At 40.4% G+C, this 19,775-nt stretch overlaps 1 protein-coding gene across 1 annotated transcript; it reads right to left on the bottom strand.

Moving 5' to 3' along the window:
• Window positions 1-8,793: 8,793 nt before the first annotated feature.
• On the bottom strand, window positions 8,794-11,115 carry LOC147978955 (uncharacterized). Its single transcript, XM_087514962.1, has 3 exons — window positions 10,861-11,115; window positions 8,983-10,754; window positions 8,794-8,893 (listed from the first exon to the last, which is right to left on the bottom strand). Exons 1-3 carry the CDS (start codon window positions 11,113-11,115, stop codon window positions 8,794-8,796), a joined length of 2,127 nt encoding a protein of 708 aa, XP_087371088.1.
• Window positions 11,116-19,775: the final 8,660 nt, after the last annotated feature.

Here is a 19,775-nt window from a genome sequence, read left to right as displayed (position 1 = left end):
ACTAGGGACACTTTGTTTTGTCTATGTATTCACACATGTATCAAGTTTTCAGTTAATACAATTCTAGCATGAATAATAAACATTTATCATGATATAAGGAAATATTAATAACAACTTTATTATTGCCTCTAGGGCATATTTTCTTCAGTGTCCCACTTGCACTAGAATCAATAATCTAGTTCACATCTTTATGTGATTAGTTCACATCTCCATGTGACTAATACCCGAAGGGTTTACTAGAGTCAATAATCTAGTTCACATTGCTATGTGATTAACACCCAAAGAGTGATCATGTTTTGCTTGTGAGAGAAGTTTAGTCTATGGGTCTACAATATTTAGATCCGCATGTATTTTGCAAATTTCTATGTCTACAATGCTCCGCACGGAGCTACTCTAGCTAATTGCTCCCACTTTCAATATGTATCCAGATCGAGACTTAGACTCATCTAGATCGATGTAAAAAAGCTTGCATCGACGCAACTCTTTACAACGAACTCTTTTATCACCTTCATAACCGAGAAATATTTCCTTAGTCCTCTAAGGATAATTTTGACCGATGTTGAGTGATCTACTCCTAGATCACTATTGTACTCCCTTGCCAGAATCATGCTAAGGTATACAATAGGACTGGTAAGCAGCATAGCATACTTTATGGAACCTATGACTGAGGCATAGGGAATGACTTTTCATTCTCTTTCTATTTTCTGCCGTGGTCGGGTTTTAAGTCTTTACTCAACTTCACACCTTGCAACACAGGCAAGAACTCCTTCTTTGACTTTTCCATTTTTAACAACTTCAAAATCTCGTCAAGGTATGTACTCATTGAAAATATATCAAGCGGCTTGAGTTATCTCTATAGATCTTGATGCTCAATATGTAAGCAGCTTCAACGAGGTCTTTTCTTTTAAAAACTCCTTTCAAACACTCCTTTATGCTTTCCAAAAAATTCTACATTATTTCCGATCAACAATATGTCATTCACATATACTTATCGGAAATGTTGTAGTGCTCCCACTCACTTTCTTGTAAATACAGGCTTCACCGCAAGTCTGTATAAAACCATATGCTTTGATCACTTTATAAAAGCATATATTCCAACTCCGAGATGCGTGCACCAGTCCATAGATGGATCGCTGGAGCTTGCTCACTTTGTTAGCACCTTTAGGATTGACAAAACCTTCTGGTTGCATCATATACAAATCTTCTTTAAGAAATCCATTAAGGAATGCAGTTTTGACATCCATTTGCCAGATTTCATAAAATGCGGCAACTGCTAACATGATTCGGATAGACTTTTAAGCATCGATATGAGTGAGAAAATCTCATCGTAGTCAACACCTTGAACTTGTCAAAAACATTTTGTGACAATTCGAGCTTTGTAGATAGTAACACTACTATCAGCGTCCGTCTTCCTCTTGAAGATCCATTTATTCTTAATGACTAACCGATCATCGGGCAAGTCAATCAAAGTCCATACTTTGTTCTCATACATGGATGCCATCTCAGATTTCATGGCCTCAAGCCATTTTGCGGAATCTGGGCTCATCATCGCTTCCTCATAGTTCGTAGGTTCGTCATGGTCTAGTAACATGACTTCCAGAAAGGATTACCGTACCACTCTGAGGGAGACCATACTCTGGTTGTCCTACGAGGTTTGGTAGTAACTTGATCTGAAGTTTCATGATCATCATCATTAGCTTCCTCACTAACTGGTGTAGAGATCACTAGAACTGATTTCTGTGATGAACTACTTTCCAATTTGGGAGAAGGTACAATTACATCATCAAGTTCTACATTCCTCCCACTCACTTCTTTCAAGAGAACCTCCTTCTCTACAAAGGATCCATTCTAAGCAACGAATGTCTCGCCTTCGGATCTGGGATAGAAGGTGTACCCAACAGTTTCCTTTGGGTATCCTATGAAGACGCATTTCTCCGATTTGGGTTCGAGCTTATCAGGTTGAAACTTTTTCACATAAGCATCATAGCCCCAAACTTTAAGAAACGACAACTTAGTTTTCTTGCTAAACCACAATTCATATGGTGTCATCTCAACGGATTTAGGTGGTGCCCTATTTAACGTGAATGCAACTGTCTCTAATGCATAACCCCAAAACGATAGTGCTAAATCGGTAAGAGACATCATAATCGCACCATATCTAATAAAGTACGGTATGGTGTTCGGACACACCATTACGCTGTGGTGTTCTAGGTGGCGTGAGTTGTGAAACTATTCCGCATTGTCTCAAATGAAGACCAAACTCGTAATTCAAATATTCTCCTCCACGATCAGATCGCAGAAACTTTATTTTCTTGTTACGATGATTTTCCACTTCACTCTGAAATTCTTTGAACTTTTCAAATGTTTCAGACTTATGTTTCGTCAAGTAGATATACCCATATATGCTCAATTTATCTGTGAAGATCAGAAAATAACGATAACCGCCACAAGCCTCAACACTCATCGGATTGTACACATCAGTATGTATTATTCCAACAAGTCTGTTGCTCGCTCCATTGTTGGGGAAGAATGGAGTCTTAGTTATCTTTCCCATGAGGCATGGTTCGCAAGCATTAACTGATTCATAATCAAGTGATTCCAAAAGCCCATCAGCATGGATTTTCTTCATGCGCTTTACACTAATATGACCTAAACGGCAGTGCCACAAATAAGTTGCACTATCATTATTAACTTTGCATCTTTCAGCTTCATTATTATGTATATGTGTATCACTAGGATCGAGATTCAATAAACCATTCACCTTGGGTGTCTGACCATTGAAGGTTATATTCATGTAAACATAACAACAACTATTCTCTGACTTTAAATGAATAACTGTATTGCAATAAACATGATCAAATCATATTCATGCTTAACGCAAACACCAAATAACATTTATTTTAGGTTCAACACTAATCCCGAAGGTAAAGGGAGTGTGCGATGGTGATCTTATCAACCTTGGAATCACTTCCAACACACATCATCAAATCGCCCTTAACTAGTCTCCGTTTATTATGCAACTCCCGTTTAGAGTTACTACTCTTAGCAACTGAACCAGTATCAGATACTAATGGATTTCTATAAACACTAGTAAAGTACACATCAATAACATGTATATCAAATATACTTTTGTTCACTTTGCCATCCTTCTTTTCCGCCAAGTATCTAGGGCAGATCCACTTCCAATGACCATTTCCTTTGCAGTAGAAGCACTCAGTTCCAGGCTTGGGTCTAGCTTTGGGCTTCTTCACGAGAGTGACAACTTGCTTGTCATTCTTATTGAAGTTCCCTTTCTATCCCTTTGCCCTTTTCTTGAAACTAGTGGTCTTGTCAACCATCAACACTTGATGCTCTTTCTTGATTTCTACCTTTGCCGATTTCAGCATTGCGAAGAGCTCGGGAATTACTTTCGTCATCCCTTGCATATTATAGTGACTAGAGAACTTTGTCAATTACTATCTTATATGGAAGATTAACTCCCACTTGATTCAAGCAATAGTAGTACCCAGACAATCTGAGCACATGCTCATTGGTTGAGCTATTCTCCTCCATCTTGTAGGCAAAGTACTGTTAGAGGTCTCATACCTCTTAACACGGGAATGAGTCTGAAATACTAGTTTCAACTCTTGGAACATCTTATATGTTCCGTGGCATTCAAAAGGTTTTTTGAAGTTCCGGTTCTAAGCTGTAAAGCATGGTGATAACCTACAAATATAGGGGATCGCAACAGTTTTCGGGGGTAGAGTATTCAACCCAAATTTATTGATTCGACACAAGGGGAGCCAAAGAATATTCTCAAGTATTAGCAGCTGAGTTGTCAATTCAACCACACCTGGAAACTTACTATCTGCAGCAAAGTGTTTAGTAGCAAAGTAATATGATAGTAGTGGTAATGGTAGCAAAAGTAACAGTAGCAAAAGTAATATTTTTGGTGTTTTGTAGTGATTGTAACAATAGCAACGGAAAAGTAAATGAGAGAATAACAATATATGGAGAGCTCGTAGGCAATGGATCGGTGATGGAGAATTATGCCGGATGCGGTTCATCATGTAACAGTCATAACCTAGGGTGACACAGAACTAGCTCCAGTTTATCAATGTAATGTAGGCATGTATTCCGAATATAGTCATACGTGCTTATGAAAAAGAATTTGCATGACATCATTTTTCCTACCCTCCCGTGGCAGCGAGGTCCTAGCGGAAACCAAGGCATATTAAGGCCTCCTTTTAATAGAGTACCAGACCAAAGCATTAACACATAGTGAATACATGAAATCCTCAAACTACGGTCATCACCGGTAAGTATCCCGATTATTGTCACTTCGGGGTAAACGGATCATAACACATAATAGGTGACTATAGACTTGCAAGATAGGATCAAGAAATCTCATATATTGATGAAAACGTAATAGGTTCAGATCTGAAATCATGGCACTCGGGCCCTAGTGACAAGCATTAAGCATAGCATAGTCATAGCAACATCAATCTCAGAACATAGTGGATACTAGGGATCAAATACTAAGAAAACTAACTCGATTACATGACAAATCTCATCCAACCCATCACCGTCCAGCAAGCCTATGATGGAATTACTCACGCACGACGGTGACCATCATGAAATTGGTGATGGAGGAAGGTTGATGATGGCGATGGCGATGGATTCCCCTCTCCGAAGCCCCGAACGGACTCCATATCAGCCCTCCCGAGAGCATTTAGGGCTTGGCGGCGGCTCCGTATCGTAAAATGCGATGAATCCTTCGCCCTGGTTTTTTCTCCCTGAAAGTGAATATATGGAGTCAGGGTTGAGGTCGGTGGAGCATTAGGGGGCCCACAAGGCAGGGGGCGCGCCCCCACCCTCGTGGACAGGTGGAGGCCCCCCTGATGTGGATCTTCCTTCCAGTATTTAATATATATTCCAAAATAATTATCCGTTGCTTTTCAAGTCATTCCGAGAACTTCTATTTCTGCACAAAAATAACACCATGGCAATTCTGTTGAAAACATCATCAGTCGGGGTTAGTTCTATTCAAATCATGCAAGTTAGAGTCCAAAACAAGGGCAAAAGTGTTTTGAAAAGTAGATATGACGGAGACGTATCAACTCCCCCAAGATTAAACCTTTGCTTGTCCTCAAGCAATATAGTTGATAAACTGAAAGTGATAAAGAAAAACTTTTACGAACTCTGTTTGCTCTTGTTGTTGTAAATATGTAAAGCCAGCATTCAAGTTCTCAGCAAAGATTATGAACTAACCATATTCACAATAACATTCAGGTCTCATGTTTACTCATATCAATGGCATAATCAACTAGCGAGCAATAATAATAAATCTCGGATGACAACACTTTCTCAAAAAAATCAAGATATGATATAACAAGATGGTATCTCGCTAGCCCTTTCTGAGACCGCAAAACATAAATGCAGAGCACCTTTAAAGATCAAGGACTGACTAGACATTGAAATTCATGGTAAAAGAGATCCCGTCAAGTCATACTCAACGTAAACTAACAGTAATGGATGCAAATGGCAGCGGTGCTCTCCAACTAGTGCTTTTTAATAAGATGATGATGACTCATTATAAAAGTAAATAGATAGGCCCTTCGTAGAGGGAAGCAGGGATTTGTAGAGGTGCCAGAGCTCGGTTTTGAAATAGATATGAATAATATTTTGAGCGGTATACTTTCATTGTCAACATAACAACCAAGAGATGGCGATATCTTCTATGCTACACACATTATAGGCGGTTCCCAAACAGAATTGTAAAGTTTATAATCCCCCTCCACCAACAAGCATCAATCCATGGCTTGCGCGAAACAACGAGTGCCTCCAACTAACAAGAGTCCCGGGGGAGTTTTGTTTGCAATTATTTTGATTTAATTTGCATAAAGCGTGGGACTGGGCATCCCAGTGACCAGCCATTTTCTCGTGAGTGAGGAGCGAAGTCCACTCTCTTGAGAATAACCCACCTAACATAGAAGATACGGACATCCCTAGTTGATACATGAGCTATTCAAGCATACAAAACATAATGTTTATTTGAAGGTTTAGAGTTTGGCACATACAAATTTACTTGGAACGGCAGGTAGAAACCGTATATAGGTAGGTATGGTGGACTCATATGGAATAACTTTGGGTTTTATGGAATTGGATGCACAAGCAGTATTCCCGCTTTGTACAGGTGAAGGCTAGCAAAAGACTGGGAAGCGACCAGCTAGAGAGCGACAACAGTCATGAACATGCATTAAAATTAATCAACACCGAATGCAACCATGAGTAGGATATAATGCACCATGAACATAAATATTGTAGATGCTATGTTGATTTTGTTTCAACTACATGCGTGAACATGTGCCAAGTCAAGCCACTCGAATCATTCAAAAGAGGATACCACCCTATAATACCACATCACAACCATTTTAATAGCATGTTGGCACGCAAGGTAAACCATTATAAGCTCCTAGCTAATTAAGCATGGCATAAGCAACTATAATCTCTAATTGTCGTTGCAAACATGTTTATTCATAATAGGCTGAATCAGGAACGATGAACTAATCATATTTACAAAATAAGAGAGGTCGAGTTCATACCAGCTTTTCTCATCTCAATAAGTTCATCATATAATCATCATTATTCCTTTCACTTGCACGACCGAATAGTGTGGATAATAATAATAGTGCACGTGCATCGAAATAAGCTGGAATCTGCAAACATTCAATTCAAGAGAGAAGACAGGCTAATATGGGCTCTTTGTCAGACCAACGATAATGCATATAAGAGCCACTTTAACATTTTCATTATGGTCTTCTACTCTCAACCCCCAAAGGAAAGAAAATAAATAAAACTATTTACATGGGAAAGCTCCCAACAAGCAAAAGAAGAACGAGAAATCTTTTTGGGTTTTCTTTTTAATTACTACTACAAGCATGGAAAGTAAACTAATTAAAAGCTACAACTAAATTTTATTTTTCTTTTTTCTTAAGGTTTATTAAACACACAAGAAGAAAGCATAAAAAGGAAAATAAACTAGCATGGATGATACAATGAAAAAGTATGAGCACCGACACCTAGCATGAGTGTGTGAACATAAATGTAAGGGTCAATTCCATTTCTCCCCCTAACTTGAGCCACCACCTGGGATTTACCCCTAGTTTTCATGTATGCTCAAAAATACCCCTCTTTCGTTTGTGGCCCTTACAGAAATCCCCCTCCGGGCCGTTTCCGTCGGGTCAATGGTCTTTGACCGGTAACTGGGCGTCTCTTGGACATTTTGGCCCCTGGTTCTTACATGTGGGCCCGTATCAAAACATTATCCACTCAGTCACTGTGTTTCTTCTCCCTCGCGACCACACACAGAATGGAGCAAGGTGATTCATCGGCGGCGCACGAACGACATCGTTTTGGAGCTCAGGCAGTGAGGCCGTGTGGATGTGCACCTCACGTATGTCGTCCACAAGCTCTTCTGTCGCCATGGAGGTAGGTTATTCTTCTTTGATTTGTGTGCGCCTGCGGATTTATCGTTAGGGTTTGAGCTAAAATTGGGGATTTGCTCTCCCATAGGTCGATGGAGTCGGCATAGTGCAGTTCTCCTCCGAGTTCTACATGCCGGATCCGAGTTATTGCGGCCTTGAGAAGCTTTCGAAGCATCGGTGCCCGGGGCACGGGCTCGTTCCCGCTCGCCGTGTCGCCTGGGGAGGAGCAAGCATGGGGAGACGTTTTCTTGGATGCCCACTTGATGTAATTTGGTAGATTGTATCTGCTTTGGAACAAATTGGTGCCAAGATCGCATTTTGACGATATTTTTTATGTTGCAGCTTCCTGATGAATGTAAATGGACTGTGTGGGTTGACCCTCCTCCTCCAGATCTTGTTGGGCGTGCATTTGGGACACTACATGATGGACTAGAAGCAAGTTGGCTCAAAGCTCATCGTTTAGAGAAGAGGGTGACACATCTCAGAGAGAAAAACAAGAAGTTAAAGTTACAGTTGCAGAAGAAGCATGATCAGATGGAAACATGGGCATTTCTTATGATAATTGTTGGCATATGCATTCTATCATATTTGTTTGGTTCAAAGAATGCATATTAGTCAGTGAGAATAAGCTAGTTTGGCACTAAGTAGAAATTAGCTTGATGTTGTGAACTTTTTCATGATGCGAGTAGTTTCTGAGTTGTGTATCAGTTGGATCTTGTGAGACAAAGCAATTGAAAAGAATCAGTTGGATCTGTCTTATTGTTTGTGTTTGTACCTCTCCAATCCATATTACTCGTTGATCAAATGGTCCCAACGAAACATGATCGACGTCCATTTGAGCGGCAAGTAATACATGCCGGAGGAAGTGATCGACAACATCAATGATCAATGATAATGCATCATTGTGGTCACTCAAGATCAATGATCAATGATGAACAACAACAAGTTATGACCAGGATAAATTCCAAATAATACCAACAAAATGCCAACATCGACAACAAGGTATGACAACAGTAACATGAGACAACATGATCCATTACATAGCTTCACGCAGCAACATGAGACAACATGATCCATTACATAGTTCACACAGCAACATCAACTAAATAGTTCAAACAAACAGATGGTTCAAAGCTTCTGCTACATAGTTCAAACATGACTCAAATGACACGATCACACAGTGTTCACAGCAAGTTTCCCCTCTTGCTCCTAGTGTTGCATGCAGGATTAGAAGAGAGCCTGGACTTGCTCCTAGTTCTCCTAGTGCTCCTAGCATCAGTTGGCACCTTCTTAGGAGAGGCAGACCTGCTAAGCTGGTTGCTTCCAGTTACAGAACCACCAGTCGTGAGTGTATCGCCTTCGACTTCTTCTTTGGTGAAAGAGGGTTGTCACGTCTTTTTGCTGGCCTTTTGTAATTTTTCCTTGGGCTGAAAAGTAACAACACAAGCTTTTATTAGTTAATAATGAAGTAATTTGATAGATAAATAAATTAGTTGTAGTTATAATAGCAGGTTACCTCACGGTAATTCCTGCATCACTTGCTACAGTTGGTGCATCACTTCCAGGAACTGGTGCATCATCTTCAAGATCTGCTTGTGCTTCTGTTTCTTCTACTTCATCATCCTCATTTGTTGCTGCAGGTTCATCTGTATCAGACAATACATCATTGTGTTCAGGTGCATTGTCAACACCCCAGTGCTCATCCTCTTCTCCAAAAGCTGGGTCAATTGACTCTTTGCACTCATTGCCATGGTGACCAAGTCTGCCACATCTAGGGCATTTCTTTCTCCTGCCCCCAAGTCCTTTTCCTTCTGACTTTGCCCTAATCCTGGTCTTTCTAGGTCTACCAGGTGGCCTATTTTGAACTGGAGCACACAGTTTGAACCCAGGATCAACTACATCCCACTGTTGCTTCCCCTCCATTGCAGGAAAGTTGTCAGCATATGTTGCATTGAACATTTGTACTGAGTAATATGGGTGCACATATTGGTCAATCTCACTAACTGGACCTCTCATTGATGTAATGAAGTATAGTGCATGTATGCAAGGTTGGCCTGTAATTTGCCACTTTCTGTAGCTACAAGTCCTAGCTTTCAAGTCTATAGGATATCTCCACTCCCTATTTTCTCTGTCAACTGCAGTGACCTCTGCCTCATGTGTACTTCTTTTCACTACAGTCATGTCCAACCCCTTTGATTTTGCAAGCAACATTTTCATAACTTTTGGAATTATTACATGACCAACATATGTTGATGCAGCAATGCTTTGCCTAATGTCAAATTTCTCCATTATGTATTGTCTTATTCTGTCAAGCAGATCAACAATGTGTAGCCCTTTCCACTTTCTAATCTTTGAATTAAAAGACTCTGCAAGATTATTGTTAACATAATCTAGCTTGCAAGTTTCATTGAAAAGAGCCCTTGCCCATAACTTAGTGTGGTGTTCCTCTATGTACTCTTGCACACCTTGCTTGCTATACAACTGAGTGAGATGGTACTTGTGCTTTTTCAAGCTGTAGGTCAAAGAACAGGGCCACAAGTTTTCATCAAAGAATTTTCCTCTAAACTTTTTACTAAAATTAGCTGCAAGATGCCTCATGCATTCCCTGTGCTCTACACCTGGGAAAACATCTTCTACAGCTGACTCAAGTCCCTTGCAGGCATCAGTGTGAATAATCAATCCCTCTGGATGGCCTATTGGGTCTTTCAAGTTCTGGAAAAACCAAGTCCAACTCTCAATGTTCTCTGTCTCTAGCACTCCATATGCAGCTGGAAAGATCCAGTTGCATGCATCTACAGCACAAGCACTAACAAGTTGTCCTCTAAACCTTCCATTTAGTGTTGTTGCATCTACTGCTAGATATGGTCTACAGCCAGCTAGAAAACCTTGCCAAGAGGCTTTAAATGATACAAAAACACTCCTAAAGCACTCTTTGTACCTTTTCTGTCCATTGAGTTTAAACTCTACAGTGTGTCTATCAATATGAACCACACTACCAGGAGATGCCTTTTCTACTTCAGCTTTGAAAGTATACAAGAGTTGGAATGAATCAGTCCATTTACCATAGATGTTATCCAGTCCCATTTGCTTACCATAAAAAACACTCATGTAAGGGAGTTGCACCCCATACTTCTTTTTCAAGTCTATGTGCAAAGTTGGCACTGAAATATTTGAGTTCTCCCTCACCAAGTTCTTCACAGCATCTGCCACCCACCTACTCTTTGCAGACCTGAGCCTTTGCCTCCTTGTAACACTTGGGCATATGTGAGCTGTCTTGTTCACTTTGACCTGCAGCAAGTAATAGTTAGCAACAGTCCATACAATTATGAATGCACAGTTATTACTAAGGAAAGTTATTATTTACACTAACTATATTAGTCCTACAGTGTATTACCTGAAAAAGTGTGCTATTTCTCATTCTGGAGGCATGCATCCTCCACTTACACCTTTTGTAAGCACAGTGAACAGTTAGTCTACTGGGCTCACTCTTGTCAATTATAAATTCACTCTGGGTCTTGATTGAAAAGGTGGCAAGTGCATTCCTACAATCTATGACATCTGAAAATATAGTTCCTTCAGCTAAAGAAGGATCATCTCTGTTATACTGCACATCAGGCCTACCCTCATCCTCTGTCTCAGAATATCCCATGTCCCTGTCCTCCTCTTTTTCATCAGAGTCTGTCTCCTCAAATTGTGGGGGTGGAATTTAATCTTCACCATCATCATCATTCGGTGGTTTCCTAACAACAAACTCTAGGTGCATTCCTTCATCCTCATCGTCTGTGGGCACTTCATTAGGAAATTCTTCTTCTATGATTGGATCTGTTGTTGCTTTGCTATACTCAGGACATGGTTGACTAGGCAATTTGGCACTTGGGGTTCCTGGTTGTTGTACTGTGCCGTGAGTTCCATTTCCTCTTCTAGCCTGACTGCTATCAGGCTCTGAAGTTGCAGCTGCTGATTTCCTTCCTCTAGATTCACACCTTTGAGACTGTGAACTAGTAGTTGCTGCTATCCTTCTACTAGCTGCTGCTTTCCTTCTACTAGTTTGATTGCTTCTAGGTTGTGAAGGATTGGGTGCAGATCTTGCTACTCTGCTCTCTGTTTCCCCTCTTTTCCTTTGTATGACATTAATTTCCAGCTGCACTGAATTGCTCTCAGCATTTGTGGCAAACATAACCCCTAACTCATCATCATTTTGAACTGGCACCCATACAGTATTTTGCATGTCCCAATATCTAAATTCTACAGCATCAAAAATACCCCATGGATATTTATCACTTATAGCACCTCTAAATTGGACAAATGTTGATGTTTTGTCCACCACAATAGGAAATGTGAAGCCTGTACTGGCTCCTTTTGTGCCACCATTGCCTATGATAGTGGTCTCCATTCTACAGTTGAGACGAAATGCTCTCTCTTGTTTCATCCTACGATAATTGCAATATAAATGACATTACAAGCATGTAGTAACCACTAAGAGCGCATTCAATCGGGGTAAATCTATGTACAGTAACAGAACACAGATCCAGGTCAAGATTCAAAGAAACTTGGGACAAGAAACTTACCCTGCTGGAATTTGCATCCCTGTCGTCTGCGTCGTCTGCCTGGATGCTTCTTTGGCACCACCACAATCACCGGCAGCCGCCATCGTCGACACGGCCTCCTTTGGCGCTGTAGCAGAGGGAAATAGACGGTGGATAATCACCTCCACTCCCACCGCATCCCGACGCCCGCAGTCCTGCAGATCCGCCGCAGCTACTAGACCGACGGTGAGGGATTTAAGGTGACCTAGGTTTAGGGTTTCGGTCGCCAAGAGGGGAATGAGAGAAGAGGTGCGTCGCGAGGGAGAAGAAACAGAGTGAGCGAGTGGATAACATTTTGATACGGGCCCACATGTAAGAACGAGGGGCCAAAATGTCCAACAGACGCCCAGTTACCGGTCAAAGACCATTGACCCAACGGAAACGGCCCGGAGGGGGATTTCTGTAAGGGCCACAGACGGAAGAGGGGTATTTTTGAGTATACCTGAAAACTAGGGGCAAATCCCAGGTGGTCGCTCAAGTTAGGGGGAGAAGTGTAATTGTCCCTAAATGTAATGTCGGTGAGAAATACGTACTCCCCCGAGCTTAGGCTTTTGGCCTAAGGTGGTCTATGGCCATGGCTGGCCTGGCGGATATCCAAAGTTATAGCCGGGGTCGTACTGAGATGCAGCAGCTATTGCCTCATGAGCTGCTGCTTGGAGACGGGCCTTCTCCATCCTCCTCTTATACTCGTCCGCCTCCTCCCTGGTTATAACATATCTCCCTTTTGCTTGAGAGTCATAGAAAGCAGGAGCAGGGAGAGCGACGTGATAGGTGCGTCGTCTGTCAAAGATTAGGTGGTACTGGAGGGACTGATCGTTCCTCTCAACAAACTGATGGCGAACCATGGCCTCATAATCTAAACAAATAGGAGGCAACTCAATATCATACCCACGTATGGGTATATGAAGAAAATTAGCTAGACGGGTTGCATAAATTCTGCCGAAGAAATCTCCATTAAATCTATTATTATGCAACCTATGTGCAACAATGGCTCCCAAATTATATTGTCTATCTCCTAATACAGCACTCCTGAGAACACGGAGGTCAGGGACACACATGTGACATGCTTCATGCTTACCATTTATGCACCTACCTATGAAGAGAGCAAAATAATGTATAGCAGGAAAATGAATGCTCCCTATGGTAACTTGTGTTATGTCTCTAGATTCCCCCACAGTTATACTAGCAAGAAAATCTCTAAATTCAGATTTGCGAGGTTCATTAGGACTACCCCATTGTGGAAGTTTGCAAGCAGTGTTAGAATCCTCTAAGTCCATAGTATAAGATTTTTCATAAAGGTCAAACAGGACCGTTTGAGAGTTGCCTGATGATGAAAATTCAAACCTTCTCACAAAGGAATCAGTGTGATAGTGGTACTGGCGGCACTTATCTGCCTCGAAGTTCTCAAGATCGGCATTACGCACATATGTGTTAAATTCTTCCTTGATTCCTGCTCGATCCATAAAGTCCTCTCAAGGCCATTCACAAGCCCACACTTGAGCTTCCCTCGGTGATTCTTCGTCGGCATCGCGTATTGCGAGCCTGGGTCCTTGCTTCCTTGAAGGACCACCTTGGTACATTTTCCTAAACATATTTCTTCCTCTGAAAAATTTCAGAAATTTTAGTAACTTCAAAATAAAAGTGAACCAAACTCAACAATATTGATAGCAAATACTCCTACAAGTGCCTAGAGGCAATATCATGCATCAAAACTACTTTTGACCACATAAATTTGACATGCAAGCTCAAGAACAGGGTCATCTAAGCAGAAAAAATATGCAATGAATAAATCACTAGAAAAAAAACTAATTGGACCATTGGAGGAGTCACATACCAAGGAACATTCCCCAAAGCAGTTTTGGGAGAGGTGCTTTGAGCAAGGAGATCGAAAATGGCAGCAAAATGAGCTTGGACTCGGATTTGAGCTGGTTAGTGATGTTTGTGGGAGGAAGGAGTGTGTGGTAGCAGGAATAAGTGGAGGGGAGGCACCGTGGGCCCACGAGGCACAGAGGCGCGCCCTCCGCCCTCGTGGCCAGGTGCTTGCTCCCCCTGCTGTGTTCTCCATGGCAGATATCTTAAATATTCCAGAAAAAATCATATTTAAATTTCAGGGCATTTGGAGAACTTTTATTTTTAGGGTATTTTTTATTACATGGATAATTCAGAGAACAGACAGAAATTACTATTTTTGCTTTATTTAATATAAATAACAGAAAGTAAAAAGAGGGTATAGAGAGTTGTTTTTTTATAAATTCATCCATCTCATGCTCATAAAAAGGACTCCACTAACAAGGTTGATCAGGTCTTGTTAACAAACTCATTTCGAATAACATGGAACCGAAGAATTTTCGAATAACACTAGGTTACCTCAACGGGGATATGCACATACCCAACAATAAGAATATCATATTTCTTCTTGACAGTAGGAAGAGGAAATTCAAAACCTCCAAAAATAATCGATGGAATTTTTCCAATAGAGTTTATACTATGAACTTGAGGTTGTTTCCCCGGAAAGTGTACCGTATGCTCATTGCCATTAACATGAAAAGTGACATTGCCTTTGGTGCAATCAATAACAGCCCCTGCAGTATTCAAAAAGGGTCTTCCAAGAATAATAGACATACTATCGTCCTCGGGAATATCAAGAATAACAAAGTTCGTTAAAATAGTAATGTTTGCAACCACAACAGGCACATCCTCACAAATACCGACAGGTATAACAGTTGATTTATCAGCCATTTGCAAAGATATTTCAGTAGGTGTCAACTTATTCAAATCAAGTCCACAATATAAAGGGACTGGCATAACACTAACACCGGCTCCAAGATCACATAAAGTAGTTTTTAACATAGTTTCTTTTAATGGAGCATGGTATAGTTGGTACTCCTGGATCTCCAAGTTTCTTTGGTATTCCACCCTTAAAAGTGTAATTAGCAAGCATGGTGGAAATTTCAGCTTCCAGTATCTTTATTTTATTAGTAACAATTTCTTTCATCTACTTAGCATAAGGATTCATTTTCAGCATATCAGTCAAACGCGTACGCAAGAAGATATGTCTAATCATTTCAGCAAGGCACTCAAAATCCTCATCATCCTTTTCTTGGATGGTTTAGAAGGAAAAGGCATGGGTTTCTGAACCCGTGGTTCTCTTTCTTTACCGTGCTTCCTAGCAACAAAGTCTCTCTTATCATAACGTTGATTCTATGATTGTTGGTTATCAAGATCAACAACAGGTTCAATCTCTACATCCTTATCATTGCTAGGTTGAGCATCACCATGAACATCATCATTAACATTATCACTAGGTTCATGTTCATTACCAGATTGTGTTTCAGCATCAGAAATAGAAATATCATTGGGATTCTCAGGTGTGTCAATAACAGGTTCACTAGAAGCATGCAAAGTCCTATCATTTTTCTTTTTCTTCCTCTTAGAAGGACAAGGTGCATCAATATTATTTCTCTGAGAATCTTGCTCAATTCTCTTAGGATGGACCTCAGGATACAAAGGTTCCTGAGTCATTTTACCAGCTCTAGTCATAAGTCTAAGAACATTATCATTTTTCTTACTATTTAATTCATCGAGCAAATCATTCTGAGCTTTAAGTACTTGTTCTACTTGATTGGTAACCATAGAAGCATGTTTACTAATAAGTTTAAGTTCACCTTTAACATTAGCCATATGATCACCCAAGTGTTCAAGCATATCAGCATTGTGTTTCAATTCTCTACCAAAATAAGCATTGAAGTTTTCTTGTTTAACCATAAAGTCATCAAACTCATCCAAGCATGGGCTAGCAAACTTAGTAAATGGGATTTCAGCTTTATCATATCTATAGAGAGAATTTACCTTTACTACCTGTGTCGGGTTAACAAGACCATGTGTTTCTTCAATAGGTGATGGATTAAAACCATGTATTTCTTCAACAGGCGGTAAATTAAGACCATGTATTTCTTCAATAGGAGGTAAATTCTTAACATCTTCAGCTTTAATACCTTTTCCTTCATAGATTTCTTTGCCTCTTGCATATCTTCAGGACTGAGAAATAGAATTGGACTAGGGGATGGTTCAAGAATTGGATCATGAAGTGTCCAGTTATTTTCATTAGTCATCATATTATTCAATAGAATTTCAGCTTCATCTGTTCTTTCCCTGAAAACACAACCAGCACAACTATCCAGGTGGTCTCTGGAAGCATCAGTTAGTCCATTATAAAAGATATCAAGTATTTCATTTTTCTTAAGAGGATGATCAGGCAAAGCATTAAGTAATTGGAGAAGCCTCCCCCAAGCTTGTGGGAGACTCTCTTCTTCAATTTGCACCAAATTATATATTTCCCTTAAAGCAGCTGGTTTCTTATGAGCAGGGAAATATTTAGCAGAGAAGTAATAGATCATATCCTGGGGACTACGCACACAACCAGGATCAAGAGAATTAAACCATATCTTAGCATCACCCTTTAATGAGAACAGAAAAAAATTTAGGATATAATAATAGCGAGTTTTCTCATCATTATGAACAGGGTGGCTATATCATTTAATTTAGTAAGATGTGCCACAACAGTTTCAGATTCATAACCATAGAAAGGATCAGATTCAACTAAAGTAATTATCTCAGGATCAACAGAGAAATCATAATCCTTATCATTAACAAAGATAGGTGAAGTAGCATAAGCAGGATCATATTTCATTCTAGCATTCAGAGTTTTTTTGTTTTTCAGCTTAGCTAATAGTTTCTTAAGATCACTCCTATCATTACAAGCAAGAAAATCTCTAGCAGTTTCTTCATCCATAACATAGCCCTCAGGCACAACAGGTAATCCATATCTAGGGGGAGAGTCTTCATCATCACTTTCGTCAATATTATCAGTTTCAATAATTTTCTCTCTAGCCCTAGCAAGTTGTTCATCAAGAAATTCACCAAGTGGCACAGTAGTATCAAGCATAGAAGTAGTTTCATCATAAGTATCATGCATAGCAGAAGTGGCATCATCAATAACATGCGACATATCAGAATTAATAGCAGAAGCAGGTATAGGTGTCACAAGCTTACTCAAAATAGAAGGTGAATCAAGTGCAGAGCTAGATGGCAGTTCCTTACATCCCCTCGTAGTTGAGGGATAAATTTCTGTTTTAGCGTCTTTCAAGTCTTCATAGTGATAAGAAGATATAAATCCCAAGTGACTCAAAGAATAGAGCTATGCTCCCCGGCAACGACGCCAGAAAATAATCTTGATAACCCACAAGTATAGGGAATCGCAACAGTTTTCGAGGGTAGAGTATTCAACCCAAATTTATTGATTTGACACAAGGGGAGCCAAAGAATATTCTCAAGTATTAGCAGCTGAGTTGTCAATTCAACCACACATGGAAACTTAGTATCTGCAGCAAAGTGTTTAGTAGCAAAGTAATATGATAGTAGTGGTAATGGTAGCAAAAGTAACAGTAGAAAAAGTAATATTTTTGGTGTTTTGTAGTGATTGTAACAATAGCAACGGAAAAGTAAATGAGCGAAGAACAATACATGGAAAGCTCATAGGTAATGGATCGGTGATGGAGAATTATGCCGGATGCGGTTCATCATGTAACAGTCATAACCTAGGGTGACACAGAACTAGCTCCAATTCATCAATGTAATGTAGGCATGTATTCCGAATATAGTCATACGTGCTTATGGAAAAGAACTTGCATGACATCTTTTGTCCTACCCTCCCGTGGCAGCGGGGTCCTAGCGGAAACTAAGGGATATTAAGGCCTCCTTTTAATAGAGTACCAGACCAAAGCATTAACACATAGTGAATACATGAACTCCTCAAACTACGGTCATCACCGGTAAGTATCCCGATTATTGTCACTTCGGGGTTAACGGATCATCACACATAATAGGTGACTATAGACTTGCAAGATAGGATCAAGAACTCTCATATAATGATGAAAACATAATAGGTTCATATCTGAAATCATGGCACTCGAGCCCTAGTGACAAGCATTAAGCATAGCAAAGTCATAGCAACATCAATCTCAGAACATAGTGGATACTAGGGATCAAACCCTAACAAAACTAACTCGATTACATGATAAATCTCATCCAACCCATCACCGTCCAGCAAGCCTACGATGGAATTACTCACGCACGGCAGTGAGCATCATGAAATTGGTGATGGAGGAAGGTTGATGATGACGATGGTGGCAGATTCCCCTCTCCGGAGCCCCGAACGGACTCCAGATTGGCCCTCTCGAGATAGTTCAGGGCTTGGCGACAGCTCTATATCGTAAAAAGCGATGAATCCTTCTCCCTGGTTTTTTCTCCCCGAAAGTGAATATATGGAGTCAGGGTTGAGGTCGGTGGAGCGTCAGGGGGCCCACGAGGTAGGGGGCGCGCCCCCACCCTCGTGGACAGGTGGAGGCCACCCTGACGTGGATCTTCGTTCCCGTATTTATTATATATTCCAAAATAATTCTCCGTTGATTTTCAAGTCATTCCGAGAACTTTTATTTCTGCACAAAAATAACACCATGGCAATTCTGCTGAAAACAGCGTCAGTCTAGGTTAGTTCTACTCAAATCATGCAAGTTAGAGTCCACAACAAGGGAAAAGGTGTTTGGAAAAGTAGATATGATGGACACGTATCACATGGTGCACTAAACTATCAAGTAGTTATCAGACCGAGCTTTGCCAAACTTTCATAACGTCTGCATCTGCTCCTGCATTAGGTCCGTCACCTAGCGGTGCATCAAGGACATAATTCTTATGTGCAGCAACGAGGCTAATCCTCAGATCACGGATCCAATCCGCATCATTGCTAGTATCATCTTTCAATATAGTTTTCTCTAGGAACATATCATAAATAAAATGCGAAAGCTATACGCGAGCAATTGATCTACAACATAGATATGCAAATACTATCAGGACTAAGTTCATGATAAATTAAAGTTCAATTAATCATATTACTGAAGAACTCCCACTTAGATAGACATCCCTCTAATCATCTAAGTGATCACGTGATCCATATCAACTAAACCATGTCCGATCATCACGTGAGATGGAGTAGTCTTCAATGGTGAACATCTCTATGTTGATCATATCTACTATATGATTCACGCTCGACCTTTCGGTCTCCAGTGTTCCGAGGCCATATCTGCATATGCTAGGCTCGTCAAGTTTAACCCGAGTATTCTGCGTGTGCAAAACTGGCTTGCACCCGTTGTATGTGAACGTAGAGCTTATCACACCCGATCATCACGTGGTGTCTCGGTACGACAAACTTTGGCAACGGTGCATAATCAGGGAGAACACTTATACCTTGAAATTTAGTGAGAGATCATCTGATAATGCTACCGCCGAACTAAGGAAAATAAGATGCATAAAGGATAAACGTCACATGCAATCAATATAAGTGATATGATATGGACATCATCATCTTGTGCCTTTGATCTCCATCTCCAAAACACTGTCATGATCTCTATCGTCAGTGGCATGACACCATGATCTCCATCATCTTGATCTCTATCAACGTGTTGTCACATGGTCATCTCGCCAACTATTGCTTTTGTAACTATTCTATCGCATAGTGATAAAGTAAAGCAATTGTATGGTGCTTGCATCTTATGCAATAAAGAGACAACCATAAGCCTTCTGCCAGTTGTCGGTAACTTCGTTACAAAACATGATCATCTTATACAATAAAATTTAGCATCATGTCTTGACCATATCACATCACAAC

Source organism: Triticum urartu, chromosome 3A (assembly GCF_056163025.1).
Source record: "Triticum urartu cultivar PI428250 chromosome 3A, HENAU_Tu73, whole genome shotgun sequence".
In the NCBI taxonomy this organism is placed as follows: Eukaryota; Viridiplantae; Streptophyta; class Magnoliopsida; order Poales; family Poaceae; genus Triticum; species Triticum urartu.
Note: the sequence above shows the minus strand (reverse complement) of the source record. Positions and strands in the feature narration are given on the sequence as shown.

Bases quoted from the DNA above. Each gene is read 5' to 3' on its own strand.
- LOC147978955 (XM_087514962.1), bottom strand. From the start codon at position 11,115: ATGGGATATTCTGAGACAGAGGATGAGGGTAGGCCTGATGTGCAGTAT. The intron at 10,755-10,860 runs GTAATACACTGT...TACTTGCTGCAG, and splicing joins GAAATAGCACACTTTTTCAG to GTCAAAGTGAACAAGACAGC. The intron at 8,894-8,982 runs GTAACCTGCTAT...GTTACTTTTCAG, and splicing joins GATGCAGGAATTACCGTGAG to CCCAAGGAAAAATTACAAAA.